The 14869-nt window shown below is 43.5% G+C and overlaps 1 protein-coding gene across 1 annotated transcript in view; it reads left to right on the top strand.

The window, feature by feature from the left end:
* Window positions 1–12924, top strand: part of LOC130131443 (ELAV-like protein 2) — a 33502-nt gene extending 20578 nt beyond the window's left edge. Inside the window, exons 4-7 of the mRNA XM_056301120.1 lie at window positions 931–1084; window positions 4434–4659; window positions 7058–7096; window positions 12600–12924. Coding sequence (XP_056157095.1) covers window positions 931–1084; window positions 4434–4659; window positions 7058–7096; window positions 12600–12924 — 744 coding nt within the window. The remainder of the gene's footprint in view (window positions 1–930; window positions 1085–4433; window positions 4660–7057; window positions 7097–12599) is intronic.
* The last annotated feature ends 1945 nt before the right edge of the window (window positions 12925–14869 follow it).

Here is a 14869-nt window from a genome sequence, read left to right as displayed (position 1 = left end):
CTCTTTTTATATCAGATAACTGAACGTACAATGTCATTTTCAGTGTAATTGAGACTGTTGAGGCCAGACGTAGTGCTATCATCAGCCTCTTCAAAACAGCTGCTCCTTATAGAGCTGACGGTTCCCTGGGAGGACTGGATGGAGGAGGCAATTGAGTGGGAGCGGTCCAAGTACCAGGAGCTGGTGGGTCAGTGCTGGAGGAGAGGCTAGAAGGCGCGTTGTGAGCCCATTGAAGTGGGGTGTAGAGGCTTTGCTGGCCGCTCACTGTGCAAGCTCTACATTCTACTTGGCATCACTAGGGCTGCTAAAAGGAAAGCCATCAAGTCTACCATGAAGGCTGCAAAGAGGGCCTCCAGATGGCTTTGGATCAGAAGGAGTGATCTGTGGGCCAATGCTGCTGGGACACAATCCAGGGCCTGATCAACCCTGGTTGGGTCGCTTGAGAGAGGGTGTATGATGTTGAAAGACCTGAAACACCCAAAGACCTAAGGAAACATCACTGATGATGTGTCCCAGGGCATCCTAGGACGTATCTTTGAGTCACTTGTTGCCATTCCAAGTTGTGTGGTGATGTATTATTCAAGTGGACCACTCTATAAAGCACATTAAACATGTTTGAAATCGCAAATAAGTGTGGGTTGCATATTATTGAGCTCTGCATCCTTTTTAATTGGACCTGAACTTGTTAGTGTGAGAGACTGGTTTCTACTTCCATTCTTCTTTTTTTTTTTTTTGTTGCCCAAATTAGGCAATGGTTTCAATTCTTATGTTGGTGTGACCAAATTTAACCAAAGCACATGATGAATGCTCTCACCCCCTCTGAGCTAAATCATACTCTGTGTGACTCTTGTCCTATGTGTAATGATGAAATTGTTTATAATGTTCTGGACAGGCTAACCAGAGGTCATATGGTTTCGGTCTCCTTTACAGGTTTCCTACGCACGTCCAAGCTCAACCTCCATCAGAGATGCAAATTTGTATGTCAGTGGCTTGCCAAAAACCATGACGCAGAAAGAACTGGAACAGCTCTTCTCTCAGTATGGACGAATTATTACCTCACGCACTCTGGTTGACCAGGTGACTGGTGAGTAGACCGTCTTATTCATCTCCCCTTCTAGCCCATCCCTCCTTCTTGACCCGCCAACAAGATTCCACAGTTGGCCTGATGAATACATCAGAGGTGACAGTATGTGGTCCCCCTAAAAAAGCAATTTTATTTTTCTTGAAAAGTATCTCCCAGCTTATGCTCGGTATACCAAGAAACACTACTGGAACAAAAACTATCTGAAACAATTACACGGGCAACCATTTCGGTTCTATCAAAGAAAGACAGAGATCCATTAGACTGTGGTGCCTATCGGCCTATAAGCATTTTGTGTTCTGACCATAAAGTTCTCACTAAGATCCTCTCCCAATGTGTTGAAACAGTGATTTCTAGCATCATTGCACCTGACCAAACAGGTTTTATACCAAGTAGGCAATACTTCTACAACATGCGTAGACTGTTCAATGTGTTCTATTCTTCTCATTCTACCCAGCAAGCAGAAGTTGTACTTTCCTTAGATGCCGAGAAAGCTTTCGATCGGATCGAATGGCAGTACCTCCTGGCTGTTGTAGAAAGATTTGGATTCGGCCCAGTATGCATTATATGGATCAGACTACTTTATGCAATCCCCAAAGGTGTCAGTGTGAACCAATTCCATATGTTCAGACTATTTTCTCCTCCATCACAGCATTAGGTCTAGCTCCATATTTATTTAGTATTGCTATTGAGCCCTTGGCTATAGCCCTTGGAGCAGAAGAAAAGATAGCTGGCATCATGGGCTCTACCCATAAAGTTTCACTTTATGCGGATGACCTCCTTCTCTACATACCTGATTCAGAAGAATCCCTACCTTGGTTTATAGCTATGTTTCACCACTTCGGAAGACTCACGGGCTATAAGTTAAACTTCTCCAAAAGTCTGCTTTTTCCTATTAACCAAATAGCGTCAGATCTTAACTACAATAGCGTTCCGTTTAAGCTGGAACACCATTCATTTACATCTATCTGGGAATCACTGATAGGTGATTTTATAACGATTTATTTGGCCATAACTTTAAAGACTTACTAGACTGTACAGAACTAGATCTTGTGAAATGGGCATCACTACCAGTTTCCTTGGCAGGCAGGGTTAATACAATTAAAATGACAGTGCTGCCTCGTTTCCCGTATCTGTTCCAAACAATTCCTTTCTTTTTACCTAAATCTATGTTTCGTGACCTTGACGGTCACATCATTTAATTTGTTTGAAATAGGTCCAGGTCACAATCAAAAAGAACCATTTTGGAGATGCCTAGGTTAATGGGAGGACTGGGACTGCCTAGTTTTATGTTTTATTACTGGTCAGCAAACATAGCTAAATTAACTTACTGGATCTTTTTTAGCGACCTTTTCGTAGATGGCATTTTTGCTTCATTTGAAATTCTCCAGCAGGACCATAATATACCGAAAACACATGCCAAAGAACACTACTTTTTTCCTGTCCTGCAGGAACAGAGCATGTTAGACATCATATTGGACTGGGACCCGGATACCAAGGGAAATGTTTCTAACATATATAAGATTATCCAAGCTATTGGCTCACCTTCCTTGCACAAAACAAAATCAGCCTGGGAACAGGATTTAAACATCAAGCCACTGAAGAGATCTGGAAACATTCCTTACAGCGCATTCACACCACCTCTCTCTGCCTTAGGCATCGCCTTATTCAATTCACAGTGTTACATCGTTTACATTACACCAGAGAGAAACTGTCCAAATTCTATCACGATATTGATCCGACTTGTGTTAGGTGCCACCTGAACCCAGCCACAGTTGGGCACATGTTTTGGGAATGTCCGTCTTTGACTACATTTTGGGGTCGTATCTTCGAAGCTTTCTCATTGATTTGTTGTAAAACAATTGAACCCAGCCCAATCACGGCCACTTTTGAGTTCCCAGTGAGGGCGTAGATATCACTACACCCCAAGCTAACTCTATAGCATTTGCCTCACTTCAAGCCTGGAGACTTCTTCTCCGCAGCTGGAAGTCTGATAAGCCTCCATCATTTACAAGTTGGATCAAAGAAGTGCCATGTTTACTTCCATTGGAAAACCTCACATACAACACATGTAAGTCCCGTCAGAAATGTATGGATGTCTGGTCTCCATAGAATTCACTCTTGCTCTTTCTTCTGAGAAATACTAGAATAGATCTCTTTCCTCCCAGTTGCAGCAACTACATTTTTATTCTAAGTATCAGGACTAGAAATGGGTGATGCTTTAACAATTCAGGATAATTTAGCTGGAATAAGTGCCCTATTCATGTGTTAGTGTCGATGAGCCTGTATGAGATGTGTGGGTATGTATATCTCTTTAATTGTGTATAAGTATGTGCATACTGTATATATCTGTGTGCATGTTTGTGTGCATATATGTACTTAGCACTTGGTATCTACTGAGTGGTTCCAGTTGTAACAAACAAAGCCCCCTTTTTTTTAATACATGTTTAATTGATGATTTTGTTTGTTTTGTTGGGGGTTTTTTTCCTCTCAGATTTGCTTCAATTGTGTTTTTTTTGGGGGGGGGGTGTCCAGGGTAGGGGAGGGGATGGGGTTGTATGTTTTAAAAATTGTGTGTATATTTTTAAGGGAAAAAAACCCTATGATTAAAGTTGGGTTTTTTTTGTTTTGTTTTTTAAAGGCAATTTTCACCTGGAGCTATTCGTAAATATACATGGATGGATAGAATATGAAATGGGTGTAAAAGTAACAGGACTGGACGCCCGGTAGTTTCTTTGTCGCCATTTCTCCCTCGGCCTGCGTTCATCTTCCCTGCGCCCTTCCATTCTCTTTGCAGTCCCTGAGGGGTAGCTGAAATGCCTTTATGCTGGCAAGTAGTAAAATGCATTTACAACAGTTATAATCTCCACGTGGAGACACAGTCCTTAAGAGGTGGGCCCAATTATAAACAGAATTTCTCACCACACCATGTCCCACATCTGCTTCCATCCCCACTTCAGGCGTATACATTATCCTTTCAGACAAGGATCTGGGGAAAGTTGTTTGGTGTTTGTTGCCAAGCCAGTGGTATTTCAGGTCTGTTTTGGAAAGTGAGTAACTGTCCCTGTATTTTTTTAATATGTTTGTTGCTGTGGCTTGTTTCCTGTATGTAAAGAAATTCAGCTTCCAGGTATAAGTGTAGGTTTTGAAAAATATGCAAGTAGTGACTTTGGTGAATACTTGAAGCGGCTGTTGCCCATTATAACACTTGAGCAGTGGCATTTGCCCATTTTTCCTTTCGAACCCTTGAAATGCAGCAGAATTCCTCCATGTGGGTCTGTGTTGAATGTTGCTGTGGCCACTGTTTGGAGTTTAACATAATTAACATGGTTGTGGAATGCCTTTTACTCAGGTGACTCCAGAGGAGTGGGCTTCATCCGTTTTGACCGGCGAATTGAGGCTGAGGGGGCCATTAAGGGCCTGAACTACCAAAAACCACCCGGCGCTACTGAACCCATCACTGTCAAGTTTGCTAAACACCCTAGCCAGAAGACCAGCCAGGCACTCCTGTCCCAGCTGTATCAGTCACCCAATCGAAGGTACCCTGGACCCCTCACACAGCAGGCACAGCGCTTCAGGTAAAAGGGGCACACCAAAAATCCCAAAAAACTAATTAACACTCTGGACAAACTACTACTACTACTACTTTTGGCTGCTCCCGTTAAGGGTCGCCACAGCAGATCATCCATTTCCATCTCTTCCTGTCCTCTTCATCTTCCTCTGTCACAACAGCCACCTGCATGTCCTCCCTCACCACATCCATACACCTCCTCTTTGGCCTTCCTCTTTTCCTCTCCCCTGGCAGCTCCATATTCAGCATCCTTCTCCCAATATACCCATCATCTCTCCTCCACACATGTCCAAACCATCTCAACCTCGCCTCTCTTGCTTTGTCTCCAAACCGTCCAATCTGAGTTGTCCCTCTAATAATCTTACTAATCATTCCTAATCCTGTCCTTCTTCATCATTCCCAATGAAAATCTTAGCATCTTCAACTCTGCCACCTCCAGCTCCACCTCCTGTCTTTTCATCAGTGCCACTGTCTCCAAACCATATAATATAGCTGGTCTCACAACCATCTTGTAAACCTTCCCTTTAACTCTTGCTGGTACCCTTCTGTCACACATCACTCCTGACACTCTTCTCCACCCACTCCACCCTGCCTGCACTCTCTTCTTCACCTCTCTTCTGCAATCCCCATTACTTTGGACAGATAACTCTTAAGTATTTAAACTCATATGCCTTCTTCACCTCTACTCCTTGCATCCTCATTATTCCACTGTCCCCCCTCTCATTCACGCATAGGTATTCTGTCTTGCTGCAACTGACTTTCATTCCTCTTCTCTCCAGTGCATACCTCCACCTCTCCAGGCTCTCCTCAACCTGCACCCTACTCTCACTATAGATCACAATGTCATCCGCAAACACCATAGTCCACGGAGACTCCTGCCTGATCTCGTCCATCAACCTGTCCATCACCATTGCAAACAAGAAAGGGCTCAGAGCCAATCCTTGATGTAATCCCACCTCCAACCCATCTGTCATTCCAACCGCACACCTCACCACTGTCACACTGCCCTCATATATATTCTGCACCAATCCTACATACTTCTCTGCCACTCCGACTTCCTCATATAATCCATAGTTTTCACGTGAGGTCACATTCATATTGGAACGCCCACCTGGCGGGCAAAACACTTCCCAAACGGCCGCATTATTGACCCATCCAGAAGGAAAATACATATTAAGTGTCTGTACTTTTGTAATCTTTCATCCTGGTGGCAGTGTAAGGAGAGGGATTCTCCACAAGATATAGTATGTAAACAAGCCAAATTTGAGCTCTGGCAGGGACTTCGCTTTTTTTAGAGACTGAAATACTGCAGTGGGTGCTGTTTATGGATCGCAATTGTCCAAAACTTGTAGTTTGTTAATATATCTTTGTTTTTCTTCTTTCGTAAGGTGATCCAAATAGTCGTTGCTTGGAACAGCTGGAAAATTGACAGGTCTGTGCTGCTGCTGTACAGAGTCTCCACTGTTGGCCGCCATGCTGGAACTTTGTTTTGCCCGCTAGGGCTCCGCGTCAGTCACGTGACTGAAAACTATGGATACCACACCTCCTCTCTCAGCACCCTGTCATATGCTTTCTCTAAATCCATAAAGACACAATGTAACTCGCTCTGGCCTTCTCTATACTTCTCCATCAACATTCTCAAAGCAAACATCACATCTGTGGTGCTCTTTCCTGGCATGAAACCATACTGCTGCTTGCTGATCATCCCCTCTCCTCTTAACCTAGCTTCTATTACTCTTTCTCATATCTTCATGCTGTGGCTGATCAACCTTATACATCTGTAGTTGCTGAACCAACTAATTCATTAATTTACAAATTCATATTCATATTTTAACTTTGCTGTGTTCCTGCTGTTGCAGATGTAGGCCTACTTGACTGTTTGGTTTGATTTTTATCAGGTATGGCACTGAGATGAACAGTACTTAATTTGGATAATTAAGACAACAGGTGGTTGTCTCACACGGTTTGTGGTTTTTATAGACAAAGCCACTCTGTGGCTATAAATCTTGAAAATCTTAATGAATTTGTTCACCTCGCCGCTGAGCTGTCTGACTCACCTGCTGTGAGCTTGGTGGTATGTAAGAGCTTTCCTGCACCAAAGGATATCTCCTTTCACTCCATCTTTAAATGGGGTATGTTTTTGCCTTGCTACATCCAACCAACCTTCTATTCTCAGTGAAGAGAAGTTCTCCTTAATGGCTGGTGGGTATGCAGAATACTAAAACTCACGGCAGAAGCTAGCAAGTCAGTAAAATACAAGGTGTGCAACAGCTGACGTCACTTAGTTTAGACTCATTGGGTCATCTCCGTGGCATATTGAGAAATACTTGATGAAAATGAATTCAGCAACCTAATGTAATATTCTAAATTATATTCTCACGTGCTTTTTTTGTTCTTTTTTAAAGGCTGGATAATCTACTTAACATGGCCTATGGAGTGAAAAGGTAAACTTTTCTCGTACTTTTGACTTTTTACCATTACTCCAACATTGTTAATTACAAGCATCTCATGATGAGAATAAGTGTAAACTTGCTTTCATATATAACAAACTTGGAAACTTGCTGGAGTCCGTTATAGTGAGAGTACATACTTGTACACAATATTCTTATCAAGCCTTCTAGCATACACACAATTCTACCTTGTGCGATGTAAATGTGTCTAAAACTGCATTTAAACAATATGTAGAACTTAAACTTTCTATTGCCAATTGATTTTTATATGGTAAGGAGGCACCATCTTGGTGGGCTAAACTGATGGAGCCAGCTCAGTGGCAGGAACAAGTCTTGTGCATGTAGCGCTTTACAGTACAGCTCCTTGTATGTTCAGAGTGAGAGAGAGTGATGGGGGGACAAACGGGGGTGTGAGGAAGGGAGGACGAGAGGTTTAGGAAAGGACAGTTTGTGCCGGCACGGAGGTTAACTCAGGCTGGCAGGAGAAAGGTAAGTGACAGGTCACATGTCACCCAGCAACTTGCCTACCTGCTCCTGTCACTCTGAAAAATCATTTTCCGTTTGTCTACTCCACATATTGTGCTGTTCCCCTCTTAAACCACTCTTGATGAAACATGAGGAGATCTAGCGTACTACGTTTTGAAGTTTAATATGGATTTGCAAGGGTGATCAGTGTTAAGACTTGTCTTGTCAGTTAAACCTGGTATTTTAGATTGAATTAAGTTTCCTTTATTTACCCCTCGGGGAAATTCAGTTACTGCAAATGAACCCATCCTAGCTGTGATCTGTGTAGCTAGGAGTAGTGGGCTGCTGCCTTCATGCTGCGCCCGTGGACCAACTCCAGTTCTTTTCCCATCACCTTGCTCAGGGGCACAGACAGGAGTATTAACCCTAACATGCATGTTTCTTTTGGTGGTGGGGGAAACTGGAGCACCCGGAGAAAACCCACCGCAGACACGGAGAGGACATGCAAACTACACACAGCAGACGACCTGGGATGACCCCCCAAGTTTGGACAACCCTGGGGTTCGAACCCAGGACCTTCATGCTGTGAGGCGACAGTGTTAACCACTGGGCCACCGCACCACCCAATATAATAATCCATCCATTATCCAAACTGCTTATGCTGCTCTCAGGGTCGCGAGGATGCTAGAGCCTATCCCAGCAGTCATTGGGCGGCAGGCGGGGAGACACCCTGGACAGGCCGCCAGACCATCACAGGACTGACACACACACCCACACTCCCACACATTCACACCTAAGGACAATGTAGTACGGCCGATTCACCTGACCTACATGTCTTTGAGTCACCTGACCTACATGTCTTTGAGTCACCTGACCTACATGTCTTTGGGCTGCGGGAGGAAACCGGAGCACCCGGAGGAAACCCACACAGACACGGGGAGAACATGTAAACTCCACACAGAGGATGGCTCGGGACGACCCACCAAGGTTGGACTACTCCGGGGCTCGAACCCAGGACCTTCTTGCTGCGAGGCAACCGCACTAACCACGGCGCCACTGTGCCACAGTAATAATAATAATAATAATAGTAATAATAATAACATTTATATTATAATAATAATTACATTTATATAGCACTTTTCCAGACACCCGAAGCACTTAATGTCTTAGAAACACCAGCCTCTGGGCTTGTGGGCGAACAATTTTACCTTCAGGTTCCATCAATATCTAGCATTTTTAATGCAAGTACTACTCGAGCAAAGTGACACTGCTGTTTTATATTCAGAGGATAGACGCCCTAATAATACCGTAAATAGTACAGATTTTTGTGAAATTAGGCAGTGACCAATTAAACTGAAAGAGCACGTCGTTGATTTTGGGGACCTCCACCAAAAATTTACTTGATGCATACTGAACTCCATATGTCGGTCTAGTTTATATGGTGTTTCATTGATGTAGTCATCGATAATGAGAGTGGCTGAAATTGAAGAGCTTGGCGTCAAAGTAGGTGGACAGGTTATCACAAATCTTCACTATCCGGGTGACCTGGCACTTGCATCAAACACACACACATAAATATGCAGAATTTGCTGGATCGTGTCAGCCAAGTCGGAACAGTAGCTGGTCTAAAGTTAAATGCAAAGAAAACCAAAGTCATGCACATTGGCAGAAAGCAAGACAATAAAATACATAAGGTGATTTATCATAATTCAGGGAAACAAATTTAATTACTTGGCACTTCCTCACAGACAAGTGAGGCTGAGTACAGAAGTCCAGTCTTACCTGCTCCCTTCATTCTGGTTTACATTTGTCATTGCAGAATTTGTTTAAGAAATTTTATCCCCCAGGTTATTTAAAACCATAGGTACACACACGGTAAGGGATTTGTCCCCCGGGTTATTTAAAACCATAGGTACACACACGGTAAGGGATTTGTCCCCCGGGTTATTTAAAACCATAGGTACACACACGGTAAGGGATTTGTCCCCCGGGTTATTTAAAACCATAGGTACACACGTCTGTGAATGTTCTCATTCATCCGGGTCATGGTTATCCAAAGGAGTTGAATCAAGTGCAACTGGACTTGGTATTCGCTACATTGGTGTCACAATTCTTCACGGATATATAACAAGTCCAGTTGCACTTGATTCAACTCCTTTGCATAGGTACACACACGGTAAGGGATTTGTCCCCTGAGCACGGTAAGGGATTTGTACCCCGGGTTATTTAAAACCATAGGTACACACACGGTAAGGGATTTGTCCCCCGGGTTATTTAAAACCATAGGTACACACACGGTAAGGGATTTGTTGTTTCCTGCAGAGACGAGGCAAAGCTAGAAAAAACCATCTGAATGTTTTCAAATTCTGAATTCGGCAAATAAGTTTCTACTGTTTTCTGGAGGCGGATCTTCTCTGTGTACTTCATCATGCCAAGGACTCCAGTATATAGTATTTATAGAGTATAGAGTACATGTATTGCTCGTGTACACTCTGGTAAGATGTTGTTGAGTCTCATATGCACATGTTGTTCATGGTAAGTTTGACGGACTTGTTTACCTGTCCTAACTGCAGCTCTGCAGGATGCACAAGTCGTCTGTTCTCTTAATGTGCAGTTTCTTTAAAAATAATTTAGGATATTTAACTTTATTTACCCAATACATTATTTTACAATACAATTTTTGAAGCAATACAATAATAATAAGTATATACAAGAAGAGTTCTTTAGGAAGATGTTCAGATGGCATGCATCCTGTCAAGACTAAAGCAGCGTCTGCACTGCTTGTCAATACAAAAGTTGGCAAAACTGTACAACATCTTACGCCCTGCTGCGTAAAAGTGCAGCTATGATTGTATTTTGAGATCCTGCCTCCTTCACCCTGATCCAATATGGACGGTCTTGTCTGGTTTTAAGCATTGTTGCATCAGACATCTTGCAGGACTGTCGAGGACAGGTGTTAAATTTCATAGAGTGTCTTCCTAGAGCATGACTGAAGTGCAGTCCCCCCTAAAAGCTCAAAGGCCCGTTACCTGCAACAGGCTTGTGATTTGTCCTCAGCCCCACCCAGCTTGGTTGCCAAATCTCTCTCTGGTCCCTTGATGCTGGGAGCACAGCTGTCATGGTGGCTGTTCCCTGGGAGAGCCAACTGGAGCAGCTAATCCCATGTGACACCTGCTACAATCATTCATGGCCCTTCTATGAACTTTGGAGTTTTTTTCCTCCAAACTGCAAAACCTCATTTGCCTAAGATCTAGGCTTTTGTGTCCCTTTTCTGTTCTAATGTTGCCACAGACTACATTTTTAGCTTTTGACCCCACCCTTCCAAGCCGTCCTGGTCGCTGCTCCACCCCCTCTGCTGATCCGGGGAGGGCTGCAGACTGCCACGTACCTCCTCCAATACATGTGGAGTCGCGAGCCACTTCTTTTCACCTGACAGTGAGGAGTTTCGCCAGGGGGACGTAGCGCATGGGAGGATCACGCTGTTCCCCCCAGTTCCCCCTCCCCCCAAACAGGTTCCCTGGCTGACCAGAGGAGGCGCTAGTGCAGCAACCAGGACACATACATCTGGCTTCCCACCCGCAGACACGGCTAATTGTGTCTGTAGGGATACCCAACCAAGCCAGACGTAACACTGGGATTCGAACCGGCGATCCCCATGTCGGTAGGCAAAGGAATAGACCTATCTATGTCAACCAGATGCCCCCAGACTACTTTTTTAATGTAGAGTCTAATTTAGTTTTCTGTTACCTTCTGTCAAGGATGTTTTTGAAGAAACAGAGTTATACTTTTGTCATGGTCCATTTAGGACATCTGTTATGTTTTATTACATCTGTTGTTTTTAGACCGGGTCTGTCATGCAGTGCACTTGGTCCTGAAAACAACTGAGGCTTCAACATGGAAGGATAGAGGTTTCGGAAATGTTTAGCTTTAAAATGATTATGAGCCTGTATTGTTTTGTTTGTTTGCCTCACAGTTAGGGTATAACCTAGCTGACAAAGCTATAAACTTTTAACCCAAGAAAAAATAATCACTCATCAGAGGAGGTCTTGGTGGTCCAAAGATCACTGGCGTAAATATAGGTGGTGCAGCCGGTGCAGTGGCGCCAGGGCCCGTCGCTAGGGGGGGGCCCGTCAATATTTCTGCATGCATTGTCCTAGTCCAATGTTACGTGTCTGTTTTGAGCATGTGATGATAGTTTGTTTAGAGCGCGCAATATCATTTACCTATCTAGCCTACCTAAGTAACGTTAGAAACATAAAATCAAGCAAGCAAGCAGGAGTTACACACATAACAGTGGATGTAAAAAGAGGAAGGAGAGCAAGGAAAAAATGGAAAGCTGCAACATGTGCTGCGTGCGTGCCAAACCATGCAATCTAGCAGGTTTTGAGTGTGATGTGTGCTCCCCTGTTACTGTCTAATGACAAGGCTATTAGCTATATTACAGCCTAGTGGCTTTGTGGACTTGTTTCATTGCCTTGCTGACTGATGTGGTTTAGAGACCGTCTGTTTAGGTTTCCCAACTCGGTCCGTGGTGCGTCCGCTCTCCGTGGTTCTGAAGTGGAGCCAATCTTTGACGTACTGACCTTTACAATAACTCATCTGTGTCAGCTGTGTCTTACTTTGATATTTCTATTTTATTTGTTATATTCTATGCTGTGAAGCACTTTGTGATTGTATATCTGTGAAAGGTGCTATACAAATAAATTACTAAAATTACTTACTGAACCCAACTATGGTGGTGGTGTGTGTGTGTGAGCGAGTGAGAGAGAGACGGGGGGGGGGGGGTCTACGAGGGTTGCTTGCACCAGGGCCCATAATAAATATGTTACGCCAGTGCCAATGATTAACAGGAAAAACGGATGCACAAGAGAATTTAAACTTGACTCTGAACGCAGTAGTTCTGTCACTGATGCCTGTAGAGATTGTCAGATCGTGTTGAGCTTGTCCATGTGATTTCTTGTCTGTAGGAAACCCACTGGGCCCTCTCTTCCTTCTTCTCTTGAACTGAGCTGTTTTTGTGTTTGTGCAGCAGGTTCTCCCCCATGGCCGTTGATGGGGTGACCAGCGTAGCTGGCATCAACATGCCGGAGCACGCAAGTGGCTGGTGCATCTTCGTCTACAACCTGGCTCCGGACGCATATGACAGCATCCTCTGGCAGATGTTTGGGCCCTTTGGCGCGGTCACAAACGTCAAGGTCATGCGTGACTTTCACACAAACACGTGCAAGGGATTCGGTTTTGTCACCATGACTAACTACGACGAAGCAGCCGTGGCTATTGCCAGCTTGAATGGATACCGCCTTGGGGACAGAGTTCTGCAAGTCTCATTCAAAACCAACAAAACACACAACTTCTAATAGCCACTCAGATTAATGTTGCGTTCTCTTGCTGTCTTTACCAGTGGACCTTCTAAAACCTTACTAATGTTTTAGTTTTCATTTTGTTGCACATCTGCTTTGAAACAGTAAGTCTTTGTTTAGTGATGGTATTTTTGTGTCCTTATTTGCTTTAGGTGCATTTCGCCTTCAGTGGTTCAAGCTAAGTATTTGTTTTGAGCTATGTGCAGTTTGGTCGATGTTGCAAGTGTTGTGTTTATTGTGATATCAGTTGGGTTATTCGTTAGCTGCATAATGTTGCTTATTGTAAAAATTGAGAAAAGACAAAAAAAATGTTTAAAGCAGTGCCTTGCCAAAGAGCTAAGAACCTTTTTATTTAGGAACGTTTTTTTTTGTTTGTTGTTTTTTACAATATAAGGACACCAAGTAGGCACAAAAAACAGTAAAGATAAAAAGGAAAAACGAACATGAGGTCATGGGGTGATCAATAAATCGAGGCACGTTTGTCTAATTTAGAATAAATATCACACATGGTACATACAATAATTAGTGAAGAGTTGTCTCATTGGCTTAATAAACGGACCATTTTCCCATCGCCTTTCTCCCAGTTCTTTTCGGAGCCTTATGGAGTGGGTCATCTGTTCTAGAAGGTGCTTAACAGTTTTGATAAACAGGCCATGAGTAGGGCAGTTTTTCTGAAGCCAGTAGTTTCTAATGGCCTTTTTACTTGCTGCCCCAAGATCTTTAGGAGGGGGGCATCATCTTTGCTTAGCCCATCAGGGATATGACCAAGATAGAGGGATGTGCATGTTGTACTGATGCTGAAACCCAGGGTTTCTGAAGTGATTGTTGCTACTTCCTTTCAGAAAGACTGAGTAGAGGGGCCAGACCAGAGGACATGTGCATGATCAACCGTGACGTCTCCACATTCCCTCCAGCAGCATAGCTGAGTGCCACTTCGTTTAGACTTCTGTTTAGGAGAGAGAAAAAAGTGAATCATGTTTTTCCAACAGAAGTCTCTCCAGGTCTGGGAATTGGTAGGGGACGCCTGTGTTTCCCAGGCATGCAGCCGCATGTCTTCAGTTATTTCAGCATCCAGCTTTTTCCATCGTTGTTTCACATAGCGTGTAGTGTCCTTTTTCAGTGATGTGACGCCATGGTGCAACTCAGAGGAGGTTTCTATCAGACAACACGTGAAGCAGTGCTTCACCAAAAACATAACACGTAAAACTTCTTTCTTAGATGCCAACATTTCATTAGAATGACTATTTCCTCTGTGAATCAAATCAAAAAAAGTGTCAGTTAAAAAAAAATGTGTCGTGGGTATTGTGCAACACAGCGCCCTCTTCATGTGACACAGGGGAGTGTTCCGCTTAACTATCCCGATGTGAGAATTTAAGTTGACGTAGCACCTTACACGTTGCTGATTGGACAGTTATGGTTTTAGACGCGTTTTAATGCCCCCACCCAGTGAAGCAGCGCTGCACCCAATTTTTCCTCGACCTGAAAATGATTGACAGCCGTCTAACCAATCAGAGAACACCAGTTCAGCCTTTCCGATAAGCCTGGCTTGTTCTCCAATCTTCATCATACTTTTTGGTATTCGAAGTGCGGTGAAAGATAAGATAAGGAAAACAGATTAGCCAAAGATAAAATAGTGATTAGTAGTTTTTGGTGGTTCTTGTATATATATTGTAAACATTATAATAATCTGTTCAGATCTTTATTGTTCACTGATATATACCAAGTCCAGTTGCGCTTGATTCAACTCCTTTGGATCTTTATTGTTCATCTTTATATTTGCATTTTTGAATTTGCTCGTGCAGTAGCCATGTACTGTAGGCTAACGTTAGTTGTTCTAACTAGCTTAGCTAGCTAGCTACTGTCCTGTCTTTCGCAATTTTTGTAAAGAATTATGATGGATGCGAACATCGTGGACCGGATCCTACGGGAATCTTCTCCCACT

Source organism: Lampris incognitus, chromosome 21 (assembly GCF_029633865.1).
Source record: "Lampris incognitus isolate fLamInc1 chromosome 21, fLamInc1.hap2, whole genome shotgun sequence".
Lineage (NCBI taxonomy): Eukaryota > Metazoa > Chordata > Actinopteri > Lampriformes > Lampridae > Lampris > Lampris incognitus.
Note: the sequence above shows the minus strand (reverse complement) of the source record. Positions and strands in the feature narration are given on the sequence as shown.